Raw genomic sequence first — 26,020 nt, forward strand, 5'->3', positions numbered from 1 at the left:
GTGAGATGCTATACTTAGAGAACATAGTGCCTCACACATTGTAAGCACTGGTAAATTTTAGTTGTCACAGTTGCTAGAATTCCTTCAAGAAGTCACTTCTCACAAGTGAGGGGCATAGGAGAGCTCCCCAGGCAGAGGGAATCGGACATACTAAAGTCCTGATGGCCCAGAAAGCCTGTGGCCCTCCAGGGTCGCAGACAGGCTAGTAAGGAGCAGTGAAGCCGGGTGTGGGGTGCGGTGGTGGGCCAGGCTGCTTCACTCTGAGAAATGTGGGCTTCACAGTAAGAGTAACTGGAAGCCGAAAGGGTCTCAGACTGAGAGCGTTCAGATGTGCATTGCTAAAAACTATCCCGGCAGTCTCATGGACAGTGGATGTGGGGAGGTTCATTATGAGTCTGGCCGTAGAGTACATAACTAACCTTGGGCAGGCTGCTTCAACTGTCTTGATTTCCTCCTCTTTAACCCAAATTCAGTAACTACCTACCCATAGGCTGTGAGGATTCAATGAGTTGCTACTTGTAATCTGCTTAGAACAGCGCCTGGTGTGTAGGAAGTGCTTTAAATGTGTGTTAAATAGAATGCAGAAGTCTGGTTTCTGAGTAGAAGGTTGCATTCTTCGGACACTGCCCTCCCCTCACCTAGCATCAGACTGACCTGCTCCGTGAAAACCCAGACTGCTGCCGACTTGGAGACCGCCTGGTTTCCAATCCAAGTCCTCCTGCTCTGCCTGGGTCTGACTCTCTGCCTGGGTCTGATTCAGACACCTCCGTGTGGATTGGACATATGGCTGGCCAGGCCTGGCCGGGCTTTCCCTTTTCCCAGAACACCTGCCCTGCACCTCGCTGGGGGTTCAGGCCCCACACTGGCTTGCCAAGAGCACCAAGCGCTCTCCCTGCTGTGCAGGCCCCACCTTCTCCCTTCAGAAGTTCAGTGGAGTCCAGCAGTAAGCGCGGCTGGTGGAAAGCACCATCGCCCTCCACAGATGGCACGCTGGCTTGTACCTGGGCTCCCTGGCTCTGCCCAGCCACAGCCGCTCCCCCCCTCTCTCTCCCAGGTTGCCCTTGGTGTTGAAAAAGACCACACCAACATGGAGACGAACTCCCTTGGGGCTATGGTCCGCTTCTGTTTGCTTTCTGTATTTGGGGCAGATTTGAACTGAAAGAGGGAAAAACAATAACAAGCAAGTGGCTCCACCCTTCTCTCTACCTTAGAAAAGCTTCACTCTAGCCCTGTAAGGTTCCTGTTTTCCCCCTTTCCAGTGGATTCATTGTTTTGTAAATCATGTAGTACACACTGCTGGGGGGTTTGTTGTTGTTTTTATTAATCGTGAATGTCGTCTACTGAGAAGTAATATTTTAAAGCTACTTTGTTAACTTGCAATTCTAATTTGAAAACTGTAGATAGGATATAATGTAGGAATGGCAGGTTTCCACTTAACATGACTTAGGAGTGTTGCCTGGATTCTCTTTTAAGGATACGGAGGCAGGTCTGAGCTCACAGGGAGAAAGTACATGATCCTCACAAAAGGCTGCATCCCGGATTCAGGGTAGAGTTTCCCCCAGGGGTAGAGACTGCTGTTGAATCATGGTGAGGAAGGGCAGAGGGCATAGAAGGCTTCTGTATTTCTAATGCTTTACTGATGAAGCTTGAAGGTTTGTGGAATTTGACATAATATTTTGTGTCTTTTTGGATGTGTGAGATATTTTATGGTGAAATTGAAATGACCACCATGATAGTGGTAACCACCCAGAGTGTCACTGGTATGTGTGCCACGTGCTTGTCGTCGGGGTCCATGGAGCCTACCTGCCCATCACTGAGGCACCCTTAGCCTCCACCTCAGATTAGACTGTCATCTCCAAGTATTTGTGTATGAAGTTACATACATACATTTATATGCACAGATGCAAATTCATTTTATCTCGTAATGTGTTACCACAAAATGCAGTATAGGACTTTTTAAAAAAAACCGAGTATTTCCAAATAAAACTTTTTCAAAAAATATTTTTTCCTGGTATTAAAAGAGGCACATACATGTATGGGAGGCAAGGAAACATACTAAAGTAGAAAGAAGAAAAAAAAATATATATATATATATACACACACACACACATATATATATATGAAATAATATAAATGTTAACAGTATCTAGGGTGGCACTATTATGGGTCTCTAGCACCACCCTAGAAACTGCTAACATTTGGTGATAGCTGTGATCTAAATATATTCCCTAAAATCCATGTGTTGAAACGTAATCACCAATGTGATAATATTAAGAGGGGCTTTGGGAGGTGATTAAGTCATGAGGGCAAAGCTCTCATGAATGGGATTGGTGATTTTATAAGAGGTGGAGAGAGTGCCCTGGGCCCTTTTGCCCTTGTGTCCCTTTCACCATATGAAGACACAGCATTCATAGTGTCCGTCCCCTTTAGAGGACACAGCAACAGGGCATCACCTTGGAAGCCTTCACCAGACACTGAGCCTGCCAGCTCCTTGGTCCTGGACTTCCAGCCTCCAGAACTGAGACATAAAGTTCTGCTCTTGTCAGTGACCCCGTCCGAGGTATTTTGCTCTAGCAACACAGACGGACTCAGACAGTGGTATTTTCTTCCATTGTTTTTCCATTCTTATGTATGGATTATTTTTATATTGATGAGATCATTTCTGAGTATAACATTTTACATCTTTCTTCATTTAATAGTATAACCATTTTAAATACTATTAAAATTATTCATAAACTTCTTTTCGTTGGAGACAGGGTCTCACTCCAACTCCCAGCCTGTAGTGCAGAGCCTCAATTTCTGGGGCTTAGGCGGTCCTCCTGCCTCAGGCGATCCTCCTGCCTCAGCCTCCTGAGTAGCAGGGACCACAGGTGTGCACCACCATGCCCAGCTAATTTTTTGTATTTTTTTGTAGAGTTCAGGTTTCTCCGTGTTGCCCAGTCTGGTCCCGAACTCCTGGGCTCGAGTGATCTGCCTGCTTCGACCTTCCAAAGTGCTGTGATTACAGGTGTGAGCCACCATGCCTGGCTCCTTTATAAACATGTTAGTGGCTTACAGTGAGCCACTGTATAAGGATATTCATCATTCCCTACTGTTAGATAATTTTTACTATATAAGAAATAACCACTACAGTAAACATCTTTGAGCATAGTTCCTGTCATCATACTTGCATTTATTTCCTTAAATGTATGCCACATATATCAAAGGTTCTGAATATTTTGAAGACATTTAATATGTTTTTTTCAAGTTGCTTTCTATAAGGCAGGGCCTCTATTAACCCGTAATCTGTCTTTGTTCGGGCGACAAACTTCTAGCCTGACACACCCCTGGAGGTCCAGGCCTCCTGATGGGTTCTGGGCTGCGCTGCATCTGCTGACACTTCATGGGCCCCTCGGTGCCATTCACAACTGCACTCTGTGTGGGAGACCCTATTTCCATCCCTCCAGGAGCTCACACAGAGTACCTGTTTCGCAGAACCCCGTACAGCATTAGCTATTCACGTCTGTAAAAACTTGAACTCCTTAAGTGAAAGTGCCATACGGGTGTCTTACTCTTGTTGATTACTGAGGACGAACATTCGTTTATGTGTTTCTTAGCCATTTGTGTTTTCTCTTGTGAACTATCTATTCATATGCATTGTTACGCTCTTAGTGTTTGTCATTTATTTTGTACATTAATTTGATAACATACATAGAATCTGTACTGTTTGTTGTTAACATTCTTCTTAGTTTGTGCTCATACTATCTTTCTGGTAAACACAAGGTTTTATTTTTATTGAGCACAGCCAAACCTCTTCCCTGATGATTTTCTCCCAGGATTTTCAGTTCTCAGAGTTCTTTCTCATTCAGACACCTGAAAAATGTTCTTATTTTCTTCTTGTGTATTATTTCATTTTTACATTTATCTCTTTACATTAAACTGGAGTGTATTTTGATGAATAATACCCGGTGAGAATCTTTTTTTCTTTTTACAAATAGTTTTTGAGGCACCACTTATTACATAATCTGCCCTTTCCCTACTGATTTGTGATATGTTCTCTATCTTACGTTAAATTCTATTGTCCGGATCCTTTTGTAGTTTGTGAGCATGATCACGATTGGGTGTTTCACGTGCGTGTGTGAGATGTGCCACCCTCGAACCTTGTGTGACATCGGCACATTGCCCAGCTGACCTCAAAAAACAAAAAAAAAGAAATGATCTTATCATCGCTGCTAAACATATTTTACTGAGTTTAAAAGCAATAAAGATTCCTTTCTTAATATAAGTAAAGCACTGCTCATTCATTATATATATTTTCGTTTTCACTGTCAATGTTTGTTTAACTTGACTTCTTTTTAATGTATTAACTTTAATGCTAACATTTCTCTTTTACGCTTTGAATCAAAGTAAATTGGGTACTTTGACAGATTTTTTTGTTTCATAGAGACCACTCCCATTTGCAGATAAATTGTAGGTATTGTACCTAAAAGGCACTTGTATTCACTTTTAAAGAAGTTGACTTTTTCTGTTTATGTTTTTTAGGGTGTATTATCTCATATACTTTCAGCACTCAGATTTGATAAAGAAGTTGCTCTTTTCACTCAGGGTCTTGGATATGCCCCTATAGATTACTATCCCGGTCTGCTTAAAAATGTGAGTATTTAAAATTTATCACTTCTGGAATGTTTAATGCTGAATGTGCCATCAGCGAAAAGAGTAAATGGAAATATTTCAGTCTTCCAGAAGAGACGTTTAACTTTTCTTCGTTTATCTCTTCTTACCTTGGGCAGTCGTATGGCCACGTAAGGAAGAAATGTGAGATGGGAAGTTATGAGAAAGAAGGAAATCAGGAAGGGTTTTACCAAACCAACCAATCAGCCTCTCTTTCTAGGAACACATCTCGCATATTCACTCAGAGATGTTTGGGAGAGGAGCTTTTCTTAGCTATTATAAACACAGTCTTGTGCTGTTGGACGAATCTTGTATTTCAAATAACCTGATTGGACTTTTTTGTTAAAGCAAAACAGAAAATTGAATACATAGCTTTACATATTTACCTCTTAATATTAAAGCTTTGTTTTCTTCTGGCTTACGTTGTAGCCAAATGTAAGAAATTTTAACTTACAATCTTGATGTAACTCTTTTAAAAAATGTTATGAGATTTTTAATGTTTGCCAACCATTCTGGTGTTTTGGAAGCTTTATACAAGAAAAACTTTTTTTTTTTTTTTTCAAATGAAAATTTTAAATGAAGAAACAAACTAATTTTTCTTTAAATGGATTTTGTTTTAATTCTTAGGAAATTAGTGACCTGTCTGTTGTTCATTACTTACATAGAAACGCAGAATTACAGACATTAAACATAAAATCCCAGTTATTAGTAAATGTGACATGGCACTGCTTCCTTTTCACTCTGACAGAGTAAAACATGAGAAGATGGGGGTTGGGAGAATCTCAACGGAAATATCACTCACACCAAGAAGAATAGAACTGATGTCATCCTGTTTGCAGCGTGAGTTAACCTGCAACTGATTTTGTTTTACAGATGGTTTTATCATTAGCGTCTGAACTCAGAGAGAATCATCTTAATGGATTTAACACTCAAAGGCGGTAGGTGTTAAACTAAACATCCTTCTTCTCAGGTTTCAAAATGTATCAATTTGGTTATGAGAGGAAAATTTTATAATTCATAGGAAATGGATGTTCAGTTACGGTTGTATGTCATATAGAAAGATTATTTTAGTGGAATACATAGCAAATTGGTGAGTTTTTTCAAACTCTTTTAAAAATCACAATTTTCTCAACTCTCACAGAGCAGTGAGTAAATCCTACAATGTCTTTTGTGGGCCCATTAGGTAAAAAGCCCTACATTTACAGTAGGGAGCACAAAAGAAAGAGCAGTACTTAATTTTACCCTGGGATTGCTCACTCTGCAAGAGGAGAATGTGCACAGATGCAAGTGTGTGCTGTCACACTAGCCTGCCCTGGCTCTGCCTTCTCCCAGCACATGCGCACGTGCGCGCGCACACACACGCACACTCTCACAGAGTCAGGATATTTACAAGGCAACATTTGATGTGAACATATGCCCTATTTTAAGAAACATGATATTCCAAAATCTAGACTAAACAAATCAAAGAGATTCAGACAAATTAAAAGGCAATTAATCACATTACAAATGTTTCTTCAGTCTGTGAAAGAATTTCAGTTTTCATTAGTGGGCATTTCATTTTTGACGTATCATTAACCGAGAGAATCTGGGACTGAGGGACTTGATTTTTTTTTTTTTCCCGTAAAGCTATTGCTAATTCAAGTCCTATCAGAAATTGTCTTTGTCCTCAACCTTTAGGAATCTTTTGCACCTAACCCTTAAATATATAATTATTATAGGAAAACATTGGAGAAAGTCTTCATTATGTTGGATTTGGCAATGTAAAAAGAACTATAGGAGATATGGAGAGTGTTTAGATTTATTTATTTACATGTCAGGTAGACTTGGATTTAGTTGTGAGGTGAATGTTGACTGATGGATCTTTTGAATTATGTAATTATAAATTTATTTAAAAGGACTTTAAAAATCAGTCAGTGCAATGTGTATGTACTCCCTACACCAAACTCCCAAAATATGCATCACAGCTGATTTTTTAAAAAGCAGCTCACAATAAAAATAATTTTTTAAATCTGTTAACAAATAGAAACAAAGGGTCAGAATGCAAAATATAGAAATGACTTGGAAAAATCAATCATAAAGAGGCAGACACTCCAGTATAGAAATGAGCAAGGAATCTAAGCAGGTCATTACCAAAAGTGAAAACTGAATTACTAATATTGAAGGAGTTCTTCAGGAATGACATCAGCAAGATGGCAGAACAGGAAGGCCTAGACCTTATTTCCCAACAGAGACACTGACTTCACTACAACATACATCCCAAAACATTTCAGTGAGAACTACAGAACCAGTTAAGAAGTCACAGTGCTGCAGGCAAGCTCAAAGCGTAGAATAGCCACATTGAAATTGATTTAAAAATCTGTTTCGTTTCAACTGTGATAGCCCTTTTCCAAGTCTGGCACAGCTTGGTGAGATTGGTAGGAAAAACCCAGCTTGTGGCTTCTCTCCCTTGGGCGGGAAAAAGAAGAGTGGAATGTGCATCCAACATTCTCACTTTTTAGGGAGCAGACTGAGGAACAGATTTCTGTCTCTACTGACTGGGAGCACTGACGAGGAAATTGCATACAGTAATCCCTCTTTATCTATAGGGGATATGTTTCAAGACACCCAGTGGATGTCTGAAACTGTGGATAGTACCAAACCTGATTGCCATCAATCATAACACATTTCTGTATTCCACTCACAACTTTAATGTCTTTTCCATCTTAACTAAACACTCACCATATATGATGGCTGTAATTTTTGCCATGTGAGATGCAATGACAAAACTAACACAAATTTTTTTCCTTCTTTACTATTTCACAGATAGATGATGTGTTTTTACTGTAGATCTCAGCAACCTCAGCATATGTCTTTCCATATTAAGTTGAAAACTTTCACCTTTTCACTTAAAAAAAGCACTTTACAACTTCTCTGTGGCATATGCAAATTGCCAGCCCCAGTGCTCTTGGACTTTGAGGTCATTATTAAGTAGTAATAAAATAAAGGTTACTTGAGACAAGCACAGTGATGCTGTGACAGTTGATCTGACCACCAGTAAGGCTACTAAGTGACTAATGAGCAGGTAGTGTATATTATCATGGATACCCTGGGTAAAGGGATGATTCATGTTCCAGGTGGGACAGAGTGGGACACCATCAGATTTCATCATGCTACTCAGAACAATACACAATTTAGGCCGGGTGCCGTGGCACATGCCTTTAATCCCAGCACTTTGGGAGGCCGAAGCAGGTGGATTACCTGATTTCAGGAGTTCAAGACCAGCCTGGCCAACATGACAAAACCCCGTCTCTACTAAAAATACAAATTAGCCGGGCGTGGTGGCTTATGCTTGTAGTCCCAGCTACTCGGGAGGCTGAGGCAGGAGAATCACATGAACCTGGGAGGTGGAGGTTGCAGTGAGCTGAGATTGCATCACTGCACTCCAGCCTGGGCAACAGAATGAGGTGCCATCTCAAAACAAACAAAACGGTGCACAATTTAAAACCTTTGAATTATTTCTGGAAGTTTTTCATTTAATATTTTTGGACCACGGGTGACCATGGCTAGCTCAAACTACACAAAGTAAAACTGCGGATAAAGGAAGACTACTTTTGATGTCTTGGGGCCGTGGAGAACAAAAGCAAGCTTGGTGGTTTGTGGTAGCACCAGAGAGCTGGCAGCGCTGTGGATGGAGGCTGGCACAGCTCAACAGAATTGGGAGAAAACGCCTAGCTCGCGACTTGTTCTTCGGGAGGGGAGGAGAAGAATGGAATGTATACATCCAGTGTTCTGGCTTTTCAGGGGCCTACTGGAGGGACTGGCGTCTGTCTGTCCTGACTCACAGCACTGACAGAGAAATGGCGTCCTTTGGAACCGGAGCGCCGCAGCTTGTTGCAGCGCCGGAGAACCTGCAATACCACAGACGGACACGAGGGGGCGGGAGAGATTAGGAGCTCTCGAAAATCCGGTAGAGCCCTCTAATTTGGGAATCACATGCGTGAGCCCAGAGAAGATACATCCCTGGAAAAGGTTTGACGGACCTCCAGAATCTCCAGCCGGGTCCATTGGTGAAAGTCTTCCCTTGTACCATGTCAGTGGATAAAGACTGAGAGAAGTGGATGTTTCTTTAAATGTACAAAATACAACAAAAATAACAAGACACAAAGTAAACCAGGGAAATGTGGCATAATCAAAGGATCAAAATAAAACTACAGAAACAGACCCTAAAGAAACAGAGATCTATGCATTACCTGACAAAGAATTTGAAATAATTGTCTTAAGGGATCTCAAGGCACTACAAGAGAACACAGATGAACAACTAAATTAAATCAGGAAAACAATACATGAACAAAAGGAGACTATCAACAAAGAGATAGAAACTAAAAAAGAACCGAACAGATATTCTGGAGCTAAAGATACTCAATAAGTGAATTGAAAAACTTACTAGAAAGGTTCAGCAGTAGACTTGATCAAACAGAAGAAAAAGAAAACTTAAACACAAATCATGTGAAATTATTAAGTCAGAGAAACAGAAAAAAGAATGAAGGAAAGTCAAGAAAGCCTAAGACACTTGTGGAACAACATCAAATGGAACAATATACACATTATGGGGGTCCTAGAATAAGAGAGAAAGGGGCAGAGAACTTACTTGAAGAAATAATGGTGAAAACTTCCCAAATATTAGGAAAGAATTGGATGTCCTAATTTAAGAAGCTCAAAGGACTCCAAAGAATGAACCCAAAGAGGCCCACACCAACATACACAAAAATCGAAATGTCGGAAGTTAAAGACATAATCTTGAAAGCAGCAAGAAAAAAGTGACGTATCATGTATAAGGAAGGTTCCATAATATTGTCGGTGCATTTCTCAGAAGAAATATTACAGGCGAGAAGGGAGTGGGATGATACATTCAAAGAGCCAAGGAGGAAACAAAACAAAACAAAAAACCCTTCCAACCAAGAATACTGCATCTGGGCTACATCATCCTTCAAAAATGAAGAAGTAAAGACATTCCCAGATAAACAAAAGCTGAAGGAGTTCATCACTAGACCTGCCTTACAAGAATTGCTAAAGGGAGTCCTTCAAGTTGAAATGAAGGAATATTAGCAATGTGGAAGCATACAAAAATATAAAGGCTTCTGATAAATGTACACATACAGACAAACACAAAATCTTATAATACTGTGTTGTATAGTACAGTTGTCCCTTGGTATCCACAGAGGATTGGTTCCAGGACTTCCCACACATCAAAATCTATAGATGCTCCAGTCCCACAGTAAACTGTATGGAACTTACAGATATAAACAGTCAATCTTTAGGTTCTACATCCTGCAAATACTATATTTTTGATCTATGATTTAGTTGAATCCATGGATACAGAACCCATAGATATAGAGGGCTGAGTGTACATAACTCACTTTTTAATTCTGATATAGAACTTAAAAGCATAAAAAATGTTAAACAGTGTTGATAAATACAAAATAGAAAAGGATGTAATTTGTGATATTGATAACATAAACTGGGGAGGGAAATGTAAATGAGTAGTGTTTTAGTATGTGATTGAAGTTGTCTTATTAGGTTGTTATAACTCTAAGATGTTTAATGTAATGCCCATGGTAACAACAAGAAAATACCTGTAGGAGATGCACAATGGAAAATGAGAAGGAAATCAAAGCATGTCACTATGAAAAAATCAATGAAACCCAAAGGAAGGGAATAAGAGAAAATCGTGAACAGAATAACTACAAGGTATATGGAAAGCAACAAAATGGCAATAGTAAGTCCTTCTCTATCAGTAATTACTTTAGGTGAACATGAATTAAACACCCCATTCAAAAGACGTAGAGTAGCAAAATAGATCAGAAAACAAGATCCAACTATATTCTAGCTGCAAGAGACTCACTTGATACATTGGCTGAAAATGAAAAGATGGAAAAATAGATAATCATGCAAATGGTAACCAAAATAGAGCAGGCATAGCTATACTTGTATCAGAAAGCTATCAAAAGAGACAAAGAGATTATATAATAATAAAAGAGTCAGTTCAGGGAGATACAACAATTACAATAATATATGCACTTAACAGAGCGTCCAAATATATGAAGCAAATACCAATAGAATTGAAGGGAGAAAGAGACAGTTACACAATAATAATAGGAGATTTCACCTCCCCACTTTTAATAACAGATTGATTAACCAGACTGAAGATCAATAAGAAAATAGAACTTGAATAATGCTATAGACCAATTGGACCTAATAGACATATACAGAACATTCTACCCAATAACAGCAGAATATACACTCTTCTCTAGCACATATAGAACATTCTCTAGGAAAGACCACATGTTATGCCACAGAACAAGTCTTAGCAAATTTAAGAAGACTGAAATCATAGTAACTATTTTTTTTGACCACAAGGGAATGGAAATCAATAACAAAAGGAAAACTGGAAAATTCACAAATATGTGGAAATTAACACACTCTTAAACAACCAATGGGTCAAAGAACAAATCACAAGAAATGTAGAAAATAACTTGAGACAAATGAAAATGAAAACACAACATATCACAACCTATGGGATGCAGCAAAAGCAGTTCTAAGCAGAAAGTTTATAGTGGTAAATGCCTGCATTAAAAAAGAAGGTGGTGTACATGCTTTTGAAGGAAGAAAAAAAATATAAGAAGGATCTCAAATCAGAAACCTAACTTTACACTTCAAGCAACTAGAAAAAGAAGACCAAACTAAACCTAAAGTTAGAAGGGAGAGACTAATAAAGATTAGAGCAGAAATAAATAAAATAGAGAATAGAAACCAGTTGCGTTTCTATGCATTAATAAGAACAACCCAAAAAGGAAGTTTAAAAACAGTCCTACTCACAATAGCACCAAAAAGAATAAAATATTTAGGAATAAGCAATTAAGGAGGTGAAAGATTTGTACAGTGAAAACTATACTTTGCTAAAAGATATTACATAAGACATAATAAAAAGATATCGCGTGTTCATAGATGAGTTAGGTTTTTTTTTTTTTTTTTATGAGATGGAGTTTCACTCTTGTTGCCCAAGCTGGAGTGCAGTGGCGCGATCTCGGCTCGCCTCAACCTCCACCTCCCGGATTCAAGTGATTTTTCTGCCTTGGCCTCCTGAGTAGCTGGGATTACAGGTGCCTGGCACCACATCCAGATGATTTTGTATTTTTAGTAGAGATGGGGTTTCTCCATGTTGGTCATACTGGTCTCGAACTCCCGACCTCAGGTGATCGACTTGCCTCGGCCTCCCAAAGTGCTGGGATTACAGGCATGAGTCACTGCACCCAACCTATACTTAGTATTTTAAATGCCCATACTACCCAAAGCAATCTCCAGGTTCCAGTGTTATTTCTATCAAAATGTCAGTGGTGTGTGGTTTTTATTTTTATTTTTTTTACAGAAATAGAAAAAGAATCCTTTAATATATATAGAATCTCAAAGTACCCCAAGTAACCAAAATGATTTTGAGAAAGAAAAACATGGTGAAGGCCTCATACTTCCTTTTTTCAAAGCATATTACAAAGTCACAGTAATCAAAACAGTGTGGTACTGGCATAAAGGCAGGCATATTGACCAAAACAGAATAGAGAGCCCAGAAATAAGGCTTCACATGTATGATCAAATGGTCTTTGACAAGGGTATCCTGTCTACAAGATTGGGAAAAGATTGTCCCTTCAATAATTGGTGTTGGGAAAACTGGATATACACATTCAGAAAACAAATTTGAACCCTTGCCTTACATTATATATAGAAACTAACTCAAAATAGATTAAAGACCTAAACATAAGACCTGAAACTATAGGGGGAAAGTGTCATGGTATTGAACTTGGCAATAATTTCTTGGATATGACACCAAAAGCACAGGCAAGAAAAGCAAGAATAGACAAATAGGACTACATGAATTTTTTAAATGTCTGTGCAACAAAGGAAGCAATCAACAGATTAAAAAGCAGCATATGTAATGGGAGAAAATATTTTCAAACCTTATATCTGGATAAGTGGTTAATATCCAGAATATACAGAGAACTCCTGCAACTCAATAACAGCAAAATAATCCAGTTTAAAAATAGGTCAAGGCCGGGCGCGGTGGCTCAAGCCTGTAATCCCAGCACTTTGGGAGGCCGAGACGGGCGGATCACGAGGTCAGGAGATCGAGACCATCCTGGCTAACACGGTGAAACCCCGTCTCTACTAAAAAATACAAAAAACTAGCCGGGCGAGGTGGCGGGCGCCTGTAGTCCCAGCTACTCGGGAGGCTGAGGCAGGAGAATGGCATAAACCTGGGAGGCGGAGCTTGCAGTGAGCTGAGATCCGGCCACTGTACTCCAGCCTGGGCTACAGAGCAAGACTCCGTCTCAAAAAAAAAAAAAAATAAAAATAAAAATAAAAATAGGTCAAAGACTTGAATAGACATTTCTCCAAAGAATATATACGAATGACCAACAAGCATATGAAAAGATGCCCAACATCACCAGTTATCAGGGACATGATAATCAGAACCATTATAAAATACCAGTTCACACCTATTAGAATGACCACTATGAAAAGAAGAAAGAGAAAAAGACAAATGATGAGGATATGGAGTACTTGGAACCCTTGTACTCTGTTGCTAGGAATGTTAAACTAGTGCAGTCACTATGGAAAACAGTATGGAGTTTCCTTAAAAAACTAAAAATAGAACTACTAAATGATCCAGCAATCCCATGTTTGTGTATATTTCCAAATAATTGGGAACAAGATCTCTAAGAGATATTTACACACCCATGTTCATTGAGCATTATTTACAAGAGCCAAGAGGTGGAAGCAACCTGTATGTCCATCAGCGGACGAATGAGCGAAGAAAATATGGTATATATACACACTGGAAGAGTATTCCACCTTAGAAAAGAAGGAAGTCCTGTCATATGCTACAGTGTGGATGAAAGAAGTAAACTAGTGACAGAAGGCAAATACTGCATGATTACTTACACTTATGTGTGGTATCTAAAGTAGTCAAACTTGTAGGAACAGAAGCTAAGGCCAGGAGCAGTGGCTCACACCTGTAATCCCAACACCTTGGGAGGCCAAGGCGGGTGGATCACCAGAGGTGAGGAGCTCGAGACCAGCCTGGTCAACACGGCAAAACCACATCTCTACTAAAAATACAAAAATTAGCCGGGTGTGGTGGCGTGTGCCTGTAATTCCGGCTACTCAGGAGGCTGAGTCTTGCTTGAACCTGGGAGACAGCGGTTGCAGTGAGCTGAGATCGTGCCACTGCACTCCAGCCTGGGTGATGGAGCAAGATTCCGTCTCAAAAAAGAAAGAAAGAAAGAAAGAAAGAAAGTAGAATAGTGGTTACCTTGGGATGGGAGGAAGGGGAAATGGGAGTTGTTCAATGGGTATAGAGTTTTAGTTTTGCAAGATATGAAAGTTTTAGAGATCTGTTGCAGGTAAGGACATATAGTTAACACTACTGTACTGTACACTTAAAAGTGGTTAAAATGGTAAATTTTATGTTAATGTGTTTTTTACCACAATTTAAAACTGGTCTATGAGCTTTTCTGTGCATTTTCAGGAAAGTGTCAACTACAACATCAGTTAGACATCCATTAGGTTATGGTGAGCGTCAGGAGGTTGCTGATGGGAACTTAAATAGGCACAACCACTTTGCAGAACAATCTGGTCTTCCTGGAACTTGGGATTCCTCATTAGTCTCTCTATTAGTGCTCTGTTTATTGTAGCCTCCAATAATTATGGAAAGATCAAGAGGTGGTCTTGATTGAGGTTGCCAATAAATTGTATTTCGGGCCTTGGAGGACTCCCGTGTTTCCTGGAGGTTGATGGCCATTGGGGACTGGCGTCTCCTTCCAGGCCTCATTCCTCCTTCCTGTTGGAGTCAGGACATTTCCGTCATCTCTTGCCTAAAGACAGTGGATAAGAAAAAGAGTATATAAGGCCTTGGCAGCTGGCTGGCGGTTTGCCCCCTGCTCCTTGAATTCACCCCCAAGTAGCTCTTTTATAGTAGTCCTCTCTTGCAAGCTTTTAGGGTGGTGGTATTTCCTTCAAAAAGATCCCACCTACCTACCAAGCCAAGCTTTTCTCAGAATTTGTGGGTCACCAAAAGCCCCCATTTTACAGTATTATATATTTAATTGTAAAAACTCTTCCATCATTGACATGATTGTATATTTAGAAAACCACACTGTCTCAGCCCAAAATCTCCTTAAGCTGATAAGCAACTTCAGCAGTCTCAGGATACAAAATCAGTGTGCAAAAATCACAAGCATTCCTATACACCAATAACAGACAAACAGAAAGCCAAACCATGAGTGAACTACCACTCACAATTGCTACAAAGAGAATAAAATACTTAGGAATCCAACTGACAAGGGATGTAAAGAACCTCTTCAGGGAGAACTACAAACCACTGCTCAGTGAAATAAAAGAGGACACAAACAAATGGAAGAACATTCCATGCTCACGGATAGGAAGAATCAATATCGTGAAAATGGCCATACTGCCCAAGGTAATTTATAGATTCAATGCCATCCCCATCAAACTACCAATGACTTTCTTCACAGAATTGGAAGAAACTACTTTGAAGTTCATGTGGAACCAAAAAAGAGCCCACTTTGCCAAGACAATCCTAAGCCAAAAGAACAAAGCTGGAAGCATTGCACTACCTGACTTCAAGCTGTACTACAAGGCTACAGTAACCAAAACAGCATGGTACGTACCAAAACAGAGAGGTAGACCAATGGAACAGAACAGAGGCCTCAGAAATAATACCACACATCTATAACCATCTGATCTTTGACACACCTGAGAAAAACAAGAAATGGGGAAAGGATTCCCTGTGTAATAAATGGTGCTGGGAAAACTGGCTAGCCGTATGTAGAAAGCTGAAACTGCATCCCTTCCTTACACCTTATACAAAAACTAATTCAAGATAGATTAAAGACTTAAATGTTAGACCTAAAACCATAAAAACCCTAGAAGAAAACCTAGGCAATACCGTTCTGGACATAGGCATGGGCAAGGACTTCATGACTAAAACGCCAAAAGCAATGGCAACAAAAGGCAAAATTGACAAATGGGATCTAATTAAACTAAAGAGCTTCTGCACAGCAGAAGAAACTACCATCAGAGTGAACAGGCAGCCTACAGAATGGGAGAAAATTTTTGCAATCTTCCCATCTGACAAAGGGCTAATATCCAGAATCCACAGAGAACTTAAACAAATCTACAAGAAAAAAACAACCCCATCAAAAAATGGGCCAAGGATATGAGCAGACACTTCTCAAAGGAAGACATTTATGCAGCCAACAGACATATGAAAAAATACTCATCATCACTGGCCATCAGAGAAATGCAAATCAAAACCACAATGAGGTACCATCTCACACCAGTTAGAATGGTGATCATCAAAAAGTCAGGAAACAACAGGTGCTGGAGAGGATGTGGAGAAATAGGAATGCTTTTAACTGTTGGTGGGAGTGTAAATTGCTTCATTCGTGGAAGACAGTGTGGCAATTCCTCAAGGATCTAGAACTAGGAATACCATTGAATCCAGCTATCCTATTACTGGGTATATACCCAAAGGATTATAATTCATGCTGCTATAAAGACACATGCACACGTATGTTTATTGTGGCACTGTTCACAGTAGCAAAGACTTGGAACTAACCCACATGTCCATCAATGATAGGTTGGATTGAGAAAATGTGGCACATATACACCATGGAATACTATGCAGCCATAAAAAGGGTGGGTTCATGTCCGTTGTAGGGACATGGATGTAGCTGGAAACCATCATTCTGAGCAAACTCTCAACAAGGACAGAAAAGCAAACACCGCATGTTCTCACTCATAGGTGGGAATTGAACAATGAGAACACTGGACACAGGAAGGGGAACATCACACACCAGGGCCTGTCGTGGGGTGGGGAGAGGGGGGAGGGATAGCATTAGGAGAAATACCTAATGTGCATGATGAGTTAATGGGTGCAGCACACCAACATGGCACATGTATACATATGTAACAAACCTGCACGTTGTGCACATGTACCCTAGAACTTAAAGTATAATTTAAAAAAAAAAAGGTGAAAAATTCTTCCATCATTTCTAGGAGTTGGGAGTATAGCAAGAATGCTAGGACATCCGTGTCCTTAGTTCATTACTTGATTCAGTCTCTTAGGTTATATTTTCATCTTATTTTCTCTTTGAGTAGATTATGAGCATCAGCATTCTTCCTAGGTCTTGCCTTTCAGTCCTCGGGATGTGTAGCAGTTCTCCACCAGAACTTACTCAAAAGTGTGGCCCTACGAATCAGCAGCATCAGCATCCCTTGGGGAGAGACCAAGAAATACGAGTTTTTTAAAACACCTGTCCAGACGTACTCTCTGAAAGTACGAGAAATGCTGCTCTACACTACTTCTTTAGAAGCAGTTCCCATAACTGCATATCAGTCCCTAGTAACGATCTGAATACTGTATGGTGACATGATAGAATTTTATTTACGGTTTTTATTCTTGTTGATGAATTCCTATAAATCGTTAATAGTTTAGCTGTATTATTTTCTTGATAATAGTAAATTCTCATGAAGATAATTTTTTGTCAAACTACCCATAGTGATCTATTTTGTGTGAACAGTTTGTCTTTTCTCCTCAAATATTCACCTTTTCTAAATTGTACTTCCTGTTCTCTACCACTTTCTTAAGTGGCAGATAATCCTTTCAACGTTTACCTTCCACAGTGCTTTATCATCGTTCTCTTACCACCAAGATGGTTTTAGATCTAAAATTCATGTGTTTTTGAGTCCATCATCTAAGTTGTTAACAAAAAGACACATTTAGCGTGAGTTGTAAGTATCTTAAAATTTTGGAATTTATGAGCTTAGTGGGTGGGCTGGTAGAGGAAGAGGTGTGTGGGGTTGTGTGTGAAGGTGTATACTCTGCACATAGCCTAGCAGAATGTATTGCATAGAGTTAGGGCTGGATGGATGTTTGTACAATTGAAAGGTAGGCTGAGAGTTGCCTGTGTGCATCACTCGTGTAGCCTCTCAGATAGGCAGGCAGGTCTCCAGCCTGACTCATCAGTCCTCCTCCCTAAAAGATCTCTAAGTGCAACTTTTCTCTCATTATCTGAAAAGAGGAAATGAGAAGAGTCAGAGATTATTACCGGGGACTGAGTGAGTGGAAAGACTGTGGTGCTGGGGACATTTATCAAGTACTGCAGCTCATGGCTGCAGATTGTATCTTCTAATTAGGCTGGAAACGATCCAGGATAATTTTTCTGAAAAATTTAAAAATCTCATGAGGACAGGTAGTTCCTGGGTATACCAAAATTCGGGCAACCCAACTGATAACCTTCCAGAGACTTCAAGGTGCAGACAGCCTTCACGGCTCCTCTTTCGGTCTGAAGCTTGTCAGAGTGCGGAGACCCAGGTTCAAGTGGAGAGTTATCAGCGCTTTCCAGATTGAATTGCACTTAGCATTAGGTCTTGACTGGTTGCCAGAGCAGCACTTCCCAATAGTTTCTGCACAAGAATTCAACTGCAGAAGGCTGGACAGTAACCATATACTGCTGGGAACATCCTTCCTGTGTGGTTGTATTGTAGCTTCCAAACCATCTGCCCCGAAACCATAGGGCTACAGGATAAGCTGACAATGCTCAGAATGCTGCTCCTTCTCGATGGTTTGTAGCAAAGAACAGGATAGAATTTAAACATTCTGTCACTGAATTGTTGACTTTACTTGGTGGCAAGTGAAACTCTATTTAAAGCCCTATGACAACACAATTTATCAGGCCTCTAAAAATAATACAAAGAGAAAGTAAGCTAATTTTCCCACTTTTTTGTTGTTGTTGTTCCTCTGGCGATTGCATGCATCTGAAGTTATGAGATCAATTTCTCTATTTTCTGTGAGACTTTTTGAATCTTTGGAAATGAACGTTAAACACTCAAGTGCTAAAAAATAAGAAAAAATAAATGCATACATGCCTTCTAGAAGGAAAAAAAAAACCCAGAAAAACAGCATAGCATTGTTTCTATGGTGCTTAAGTTTGGGTTCTCTTGGCTGCTTGGACATTTGAAGTCATACTTGTGAAAGGAAAGGAATTAGAAACTAGGATTCATAGGTGGATGGGACTGTCCTGACTTTAAGCGTATACCAGAAAGTAGTTTGCCTATTACACTGTGTTCTGATTTAATTGTTTCAATTTGTGAATCTTAAAAATGGACAGAGAACTTCAGATGTGTAGTAGAAAGTTAGGTAGTATTATGATACCTATTTTAATTGTTATGATTAATGATGGCAAAAATTTTAATGGCTCCAGTGTGGTTGGCAGCTGTTTTGCAAATGTTATCATGGTGCCATTCTGTTCCCTGATTTCATTAAACCGGCTTCCACTTGAGATAGGAGAACACACTTGTCAGAATTTGCAATTCACTGGAGAACTGTGGACTTAAAAAGTTTTGGTTCTCACACAAGCTTTTAGGAATCCAAGTTAAAATTTTATGAATGGTGAACACAAAAGCTACTAAAAAGGCTCAAAAAGCATGTTAGGCATCAAATTGCTTTTTAAATTCAATCTTCTGATAGGTATAAATGAACTCAGTCCAAGAGATTGAATTACCTTAAAAACTATGTATAAGGGCTCAACACATTCAGAAAAGTACCTGGAAAAAATTTATCTTGTTGAGTTCTAAAATTCTTTAAAGAAAAGATTCTAAACATCATTCAGTAGAGCAAATGAGGAATGTATCAGGTGTGTTGGTTTACAGGGAGTACTCTACTGGCACAGGCATCTCACATTCTTAGTAAATTCAGTTAAGAATTTTACTGATTGTATCATAGGTTTGCTTTGACTAGGAATATCCTGAACTGCTAACTAAATTCATTCCCATTTTATCCTTGCCACTCCTGCCAGCTGGGATGCCAGCATGGACAGCCATCAGTGGACTTTGCTCTGTGCCAGGGAATTTGTTCATACTACTTTTGAAAAGCAGGCATTCTTAACAACAACAACAACAAAACCAATTATGAACTAGAGAATAAACCTCTTCCAAAGTGGCACAATATGGCACAAAGGCAAGTTTTTAATCTATAAAAGTTGTCTCAGCCCGGGCACAATGGCTCACACCTGTAATCCCAGCAATTTGGGAGGCCAAGGTGGGAGGATTACTTGAACCCAGGAGTTTGAGACCAGCCTGGGCAACATGGAGAAACCCCATCTCTACAAGAAAAAAAAAAAAAACAAAATTAGCCAGGTGTGGTGGCAAGCACCTGTAATCCCAGCTACTATGGAGGCTGAGGTGGAAGGATCACTTGAGCCTGGGGAGGTCGAAGTTGCAGTGAGCCGAGATTGCACCACTGCACTCTAGCCTGGGTGACAGAGCAAGACCCTGTCTCAAAAAAGAAAGAGAAAAGAAGATTGTGTCAGCTGATACCATCCAGCAGAGTCTTTTAATTGTGGTCCAGGAGACTTTAGAAACCTTTCTCAACTGCTTGTCTTCTGTCCGAGGGTGAGAAAATGAAAAGCACAAATAATTGTATAGCAATACCCTGAAAAGAGATCATTACAATCAAATAATGGGAAGAGTACAAAAAAGATGTAAATAAAGGGGAAAAAATACTCCAGAGGGAAATAAATACTAAGCAGTTTAAGGCTGATTAAAGATGATTATTTTTTAATGAGTTACTTTTGCTATTTGGAAATAAGAACCTGAGGCAGGAAGTAACCCCTTTATTATGAATATTTTCTTTTCCCTCCCTCCCTCCCTCCCTTCCTCCCCTCACCTCCCCTCCCCTCCCCTCCCCTCTCCTCCCCTCTCCTCTCCTCCCCTCTCCTCCCTCTCCTCCCCTCACCTTCCCTCCCTTCCCCTTCCTTCCCTTCCACATTCCTCCATTCCCCTCCCCTCTCTCTTTTCTCTCTCTCCTTTGTCTGTCTCTCTCTCTTTCATTTCTTTTTTTGACAGGGTCTTGCTCTGTTGCCCAGGCCAGAGTGCAGTGACATGATCTCAGCTCACCCCAACCTCCACCTCCTGGACTGAAGCCATCCTCCCACCTCAGTCTCCCAAGTGGCTGGGACTGCAGGTGTGCACTACCACGCCCACCTAATTTTTGTATTTTTTTGTAGAGACATGGTTTCACCATGTTGCCCAGGCTAGTCTCAAACTCCTGGGCTCAACCAATCCACCTGCCTTAACCTCCAGAGTTCTGGGATTGCAGACATGAGCCACCATGCCTAGCATGAATATTTTCATTTTCAGTATTTTACTAGTTAACATTATATTTTAGTTTTTTAAAAGTTTAATTATAAAACACTTATGACGTGGAAAAACTGTGTGCCCATTGCCCAGGTTTTACAGTGCTAACATTTTGTTAATACATATATTTGATATTTTTAAGAAAATAAAATGTTTCAATTAGAGGCTGAAGCATCCTTCTCCTGTTCCATTTCTTTTTTCTCCCTGCTGGAGCAAGCATGCCCAAGAAGTTGGTGTAGATTTTTCTTGTCATGTTTTAACACTTTTACTTCACATTTTGCTGTGAGTGTTTTAAAACTTTACATAAGGATGGTGTATTATGGATATCTTTATGCAACCTGCTTTCTTCATTCAGTTTTTGAGATTTACATATTCAGATAATGTAGGTCTAGTTTATTCATTTAAACTGCCATATAGCATTCCATTCTGTAAATAAATCATCATTTATTCATTTCTGTACAAATTCACAGCAAGATCGAATCTACCTTTTACAAACAGTTCTGTTTGTCTCCCTAACCTGTAAGAAGAAATGGTAGCACGTTGCTACCAGTTGTTCTCCAAAGTGTTTGTGCTTATTTATTTACGTTCCTATCAGAAACATCCTGGACTTCTCTTTTCTCCGTAATCTGATGGATCTCCCACTACAATTTTTCTTTTCTTTTCTTTTCTTTTTTTTTTGAGACAGAGTCTTGCTCTGTTGCCCAGGCTGGAGTGCAGTGGTGTGATCTCAGCTCACTGCAACCTCTGTCTCCTGGATTCAAGCAGTTCTCCTGTCTCAGCCTCCTGAGTAGCTGGGACTATAGGCGCCCACCACCCTGCCTGGATAATTTTTGTATTTTTAGTAGAGGTGGGGTTTCACCATATTGGTCAGGCTGGTCTCGAACTCCTGACCTCAGGTGATCTGCCCTCCTCGGCCTCCCAAAGTGCTAGGATTATAGGTATGAGCCACCACACCCAGCCCTCCCACTACAAATTTGATGTTACAATTTGTATTGAACAACAGACAACACACTGAAGTACTAAAGAATTAATTAGGGTTGAAAGTAGTTATTTCTGGATATCAGAAAATGGGGATAGGAATGCCCTTTCAAAAGCTGCTCTTTTCATTAGCTTTGAATAACTATTTGACCATTTAAAGTAGTTACATCAAAGAAATAATCAGCAGAGTAAACAGCCAACAGAGTGGGAGAAAATATTTGCAAACTATGCATCTGACAAAGGACTAGTATTCAGAATCTACAAGGAACTCAAATCAGCAAGAAAAAAGCAATCCCATCAAACAGTGGGCAAAGGACATGATAGACATTGCTCAAAAGATGTACAGATGGCCAAGCATATGAAAAAATGCTCGACATCACGAATCATCAGGGAAATGCAAATTAAAACCACAATGAGATACCACCTGACTCCCACAAGAATGGCCATTTTTAAAGTCAAAAAACAATAGATGTTGGCATGGATGTGGGGAAAAGAGAACACATACCTGCTGGTGGGAATATAAATTAGTGCGACCTCTGTGGAAAACAGTGTGGAGATTCCTTACAAAGCTGAAAGTAGATCTATTACTTGATCCAACAATTCCACTACTGGTCATCTACCCAAAGGAAAAGGTGTCTTTCTAGAAAAAAATGAAAACATTTGCGTATGTAGTTTTATAGCAGCACAGTTCACAATTGCAAAGATGTGGAACCAACATAAGTGCCCATCCAGCAATCAGTGGAGAAAGAAAATGTGGTATATATACACTACTCAGCCATTCAGAGGAACAAAATAATATCATTTGTTGCAGCTTGAATGGAGCTGGAGGCCATTATTTTAAGTGGAGTAACACAGGAGTGGAAAATCACAAACTGTTATGTTCTCACTTACTAGTGTGGGCTAAGCTATGAGTACACAGAGACACACAGCAAGCTTGTCGGACCCATGGCCCGTGGCTGCATGCGGCCCAGGACAGCTTTGAATGCTGCCCAAAACAAATCTGTAAACTTCCTTAAAGCATTGAGGTGTTTTGAGATTTTTTTAAAGCGCATCAACTGTCGTTGGTATTAGTGTATTTAGTGTGTAACCCAAGACAATTCTTTTTCCAAAAAGAAGGAAGCCAAAAAGATTGGACACTGCTGGCATACAGAGTGACATAATGGACTTCAGAGACTCAGAAGCGGGAAGAGGGTGGGATGGGGGCTAGTGATAAAAAACTACACATTAGGTGCAATCTACTCGGGCGAGGGCACATTAAGATCTCAGAATTCGGCCGGGCGCGGTGGCTCAAGCCTGTAATCCCAGCACTTTGGGAGGCCGAGGTGGGTGGATCACAGGTCAGGAGATGGAGACCATCCTGGTTAACACGGTGAAATCCCGTCTCTACTAAAAATACAAAAAAATTACCCGGGCATGGTGGCGGCGCCTGTAGTCCCAGCTACTCGGGAGGCGGAGGCAGGAGAATGGCGGGAACCCGGGAGGCGGAGGTTGCTGTGAGCTGAGATGGAGCCACTGCACTCCAGCCTGGGCGACAGAGCCAGACTCTGTCTCAAAAAAAAAACAAAAAACAAAAAAAAAAACCTCAGAATTCACCACTATACAATTCATCCATGTAACAGAAAACTACTTTTACCCACAAGCTATTGAAATAAAAATTTAAAAGTAAATACATATTCTAAATTTAAAAAATATAGTTGCATTTATTAATTTCATAAAAATGAAAAAAGTTTTTTAAAAAAGAATATGCAGGCCCCCTACAGTGATCTACAGAAGCCTTTCCGCCATCCTCCCTGGTTCACTGGGTGTGACCACGTGGGTCCCCTCGCTGCTTTCAGATGCTGAGGGCCTTTGCATTTGCTTTTCATCTGTCTGCAGTGTTTTCCTCCCAGATACATACATGGCTTGTTCATGTACTTCCTTCAGAGCACTGCTCACATGTCACCTTCTTAGTAAATTTCTCACTTCTGAGTATTCTTTTCAGCATGATACTCAGTATCATCTGGCATTATATTGCTCCTGTCCCTGATGAGACCTTGTCATCTTTGCATCTGTATCACGTACACCTCAAACAGAGCCTTGACTACAATAGGGGATCAATAAATAGGTGTTAAATGAACAAATAGGACAATGATACACAAATATATAAACAAATTCTCTGAAGAGTAAATACAAGTGGGTAACAATTACTGTCTCACAAGTTATCAGGAAAATGCAAGTTAAGGCAATGAAATAGCAATTTTTGTTCGTTAAATTTTTGAGAAATAGAAACAAAAAATGATATCATTGGAAGGGGTGGAAAAGTAAATTGGTCTTTTGCAAGGCATTTTTGTGTGTGTGTCTGTGTGTGTGTGTGTGTGTGTGTGTTTTTGAGACAGGGTCTCGCTCTGTCTCCCAGGCTGGAGTGCAGTGGTGTGAACACAGCTCACTGCAGCCTTGACCTCTTGGGCTCGAGCAACCTCCCACCTCAGTCCCCCGAGTAGCTGCAGCTGCAGGCACGCACCACCACACCCAGCTAGTTTTTGTATTTTTTGTAGAGATGGGGTTTTTCCATGTGACCCAGGCTGGTCTTGAACTTCTGGGATCAAGCGATCTGCCTGCCTCAGCCTCTCAAAGTGCTGGGACTTCATGTGTGAGCTACCGCCCCTGGCCTTGGAAGGCAATTTAATATGCAAGTTCTCACACGTGGGCACAGACAGGCATGGGCAAGGGTAGCGCCACAGCCCTGTTTGAATAGTGAAAAACCAGAAACAGCCTCAGTGCCTACTGATAGTGGCATTGTTAAATTACAGAACACGTGTGTTTTAATAATAGGCAGCAAGTTTTTAAGAATGAGGGACAGCTATATGCTCTACACTGTGGTGCCATTTGTGTTTCACAAAACACAAGACTAAATTTCTATATTTACAATTACATATGAAAATACCTAGAAAAACGTTGAATAGGGTCCACCCATAACTTTCATTTTATTTATCGTTCACTGCACTGGAGATGGGTTTGTTGAGCATGTGCTATGTGTGAGGAGTTATCCCTGGGTGCTAGGAATAGAGTGGTGGGCAAAGTAGGAGAAGCTGCCTGCCATCATAGAGCTTCTGCCCTCTCAGGAGGAAGCGAACCATGAGTACTACAAGGGAATACCGTATAGGTCAGATGGTGAAAGGTACCAGGAAGAGAAGTAAAGCACGGGTAGGAGGGCACATGAAGCTCCAGTGTCCAGCGGTGCTTTGTGTGGTCCCAGGCGCATCCTGTACATGGTCCCAGGCACATCCTGTACGTGTGTGCTGTTCGGGACTGTAGCCGCCAGCCGCCCATAGCTGTTGAGCACTTCAGCTGTGACTAGTGCAGTTGAGCTGGATTTTTAATTTCATTTTAATTCATTTACATTTAAATTGCCACACATGGTAGACAGTATAGTGACACGGGATGATCAGAGAAGACCTCACTTAACAAAGGGACATTTGAGCTGCAACTGGGGACCGCAGGACCTTACTTGGGGCAGTCAGAGGCAGAAAAGACAAAGGTAAGAGTGGAAGGAGATGAAGTCAGTGAAACAGACGGGGACCCACCACGGAAGGACTTGCTGGCTAGTGAAAGACATTGCTTATTCTCTGCATGAGGTGGGAAGCCATTGCAAAGCTTTGAGCAGACAAGTGTTGTGATCTGAATTTTTAAAGGGGTGCTGGAAGCGTTCTGATGTTAAACTACAGGAGTGAGTGCAGAAGCAAGAAGTCCAGAGGCTGGAGGTGGTGGGTTACTCTCCACGTAGGAGGGCAGTGACGGAGGCGTTCAGAAGAGGTCGGACGTGTTGCTGGTATTCACTGATGCATCAGATGAGGGGCCTGAGAGAAAGGGAGGAATCAGCATTTGGGCCTGAGCAAACGAGATGGCACTGGGGAAAGGGAACACTGGGAAGGGATTTCAGGAGTTGTGTTTTGGACATATTAAGTGCCTGTGGATATAAAGAACAAACTCCTGACCATGAATGACACTGAAACAGCATTGGCGGCTAAAAGATGTCTTCCTAAAGAATTGGATAAAAGAGAAGTGTTCATCGATGGTGTTAGAGTCATTCTCTTTATTTAGAGGCAAAACAGGTGATCTGTCATTGACCTTTTTAGCATGAAGGTTTTATATGTCCTTAATT

The 26,020-nt window shown here is 40.5% G+C and overlaps 1 protein-coding gene and 1 non-coding gene across 3 annotated transcripts in view; both read left to right on the plus strand.

The window, feature by feature from the left end:
* Positions 1 to 26,020, plus strand: part of FANCC (FA complementation group C) — a 213,779-nt gene that overhangs the window by 138,436 nt on the left and 49,323 nt on the right. For both annotated transcript variants that reach the window (XM_025360357.1, XM_025360356.1), the window contains 2 exons: positions 4,522 to 4,632; positions 5,524 to 5,588. In XM_025360357.1, the coding sequence (XP_025216142.1) occupies positions 4,522 to 4,632; positions 5,524 to 5,588 (176 nt within the window). The remainder of the gene's footprint in view (positions 1 to 4,521; positions 4,633 to 5,523; positions 5,589 to 26,020) is intronic.
* On the plus strand, positions 4,066 to 4,172 carry LOC112608807. The gene has a single exon (XR_003116091.1). It is a non-coding gene; the product is annotated as a small nucleolar RNA U13 (small nucleolar RNA).

This window comes from Theropithecus gelada, chromosome 15, assembly GCF_003255815.1.
Source record: "Theropithecus gelada isolate Dixy chromosome 15, Tgel_1.0, whole genome shotgun sequence".
NCBI lineage: Eukaryota > Metazoa > Chordata > Mammalia > Primates > Cercopithecidae > Theropithecus > Theropithecus gelada.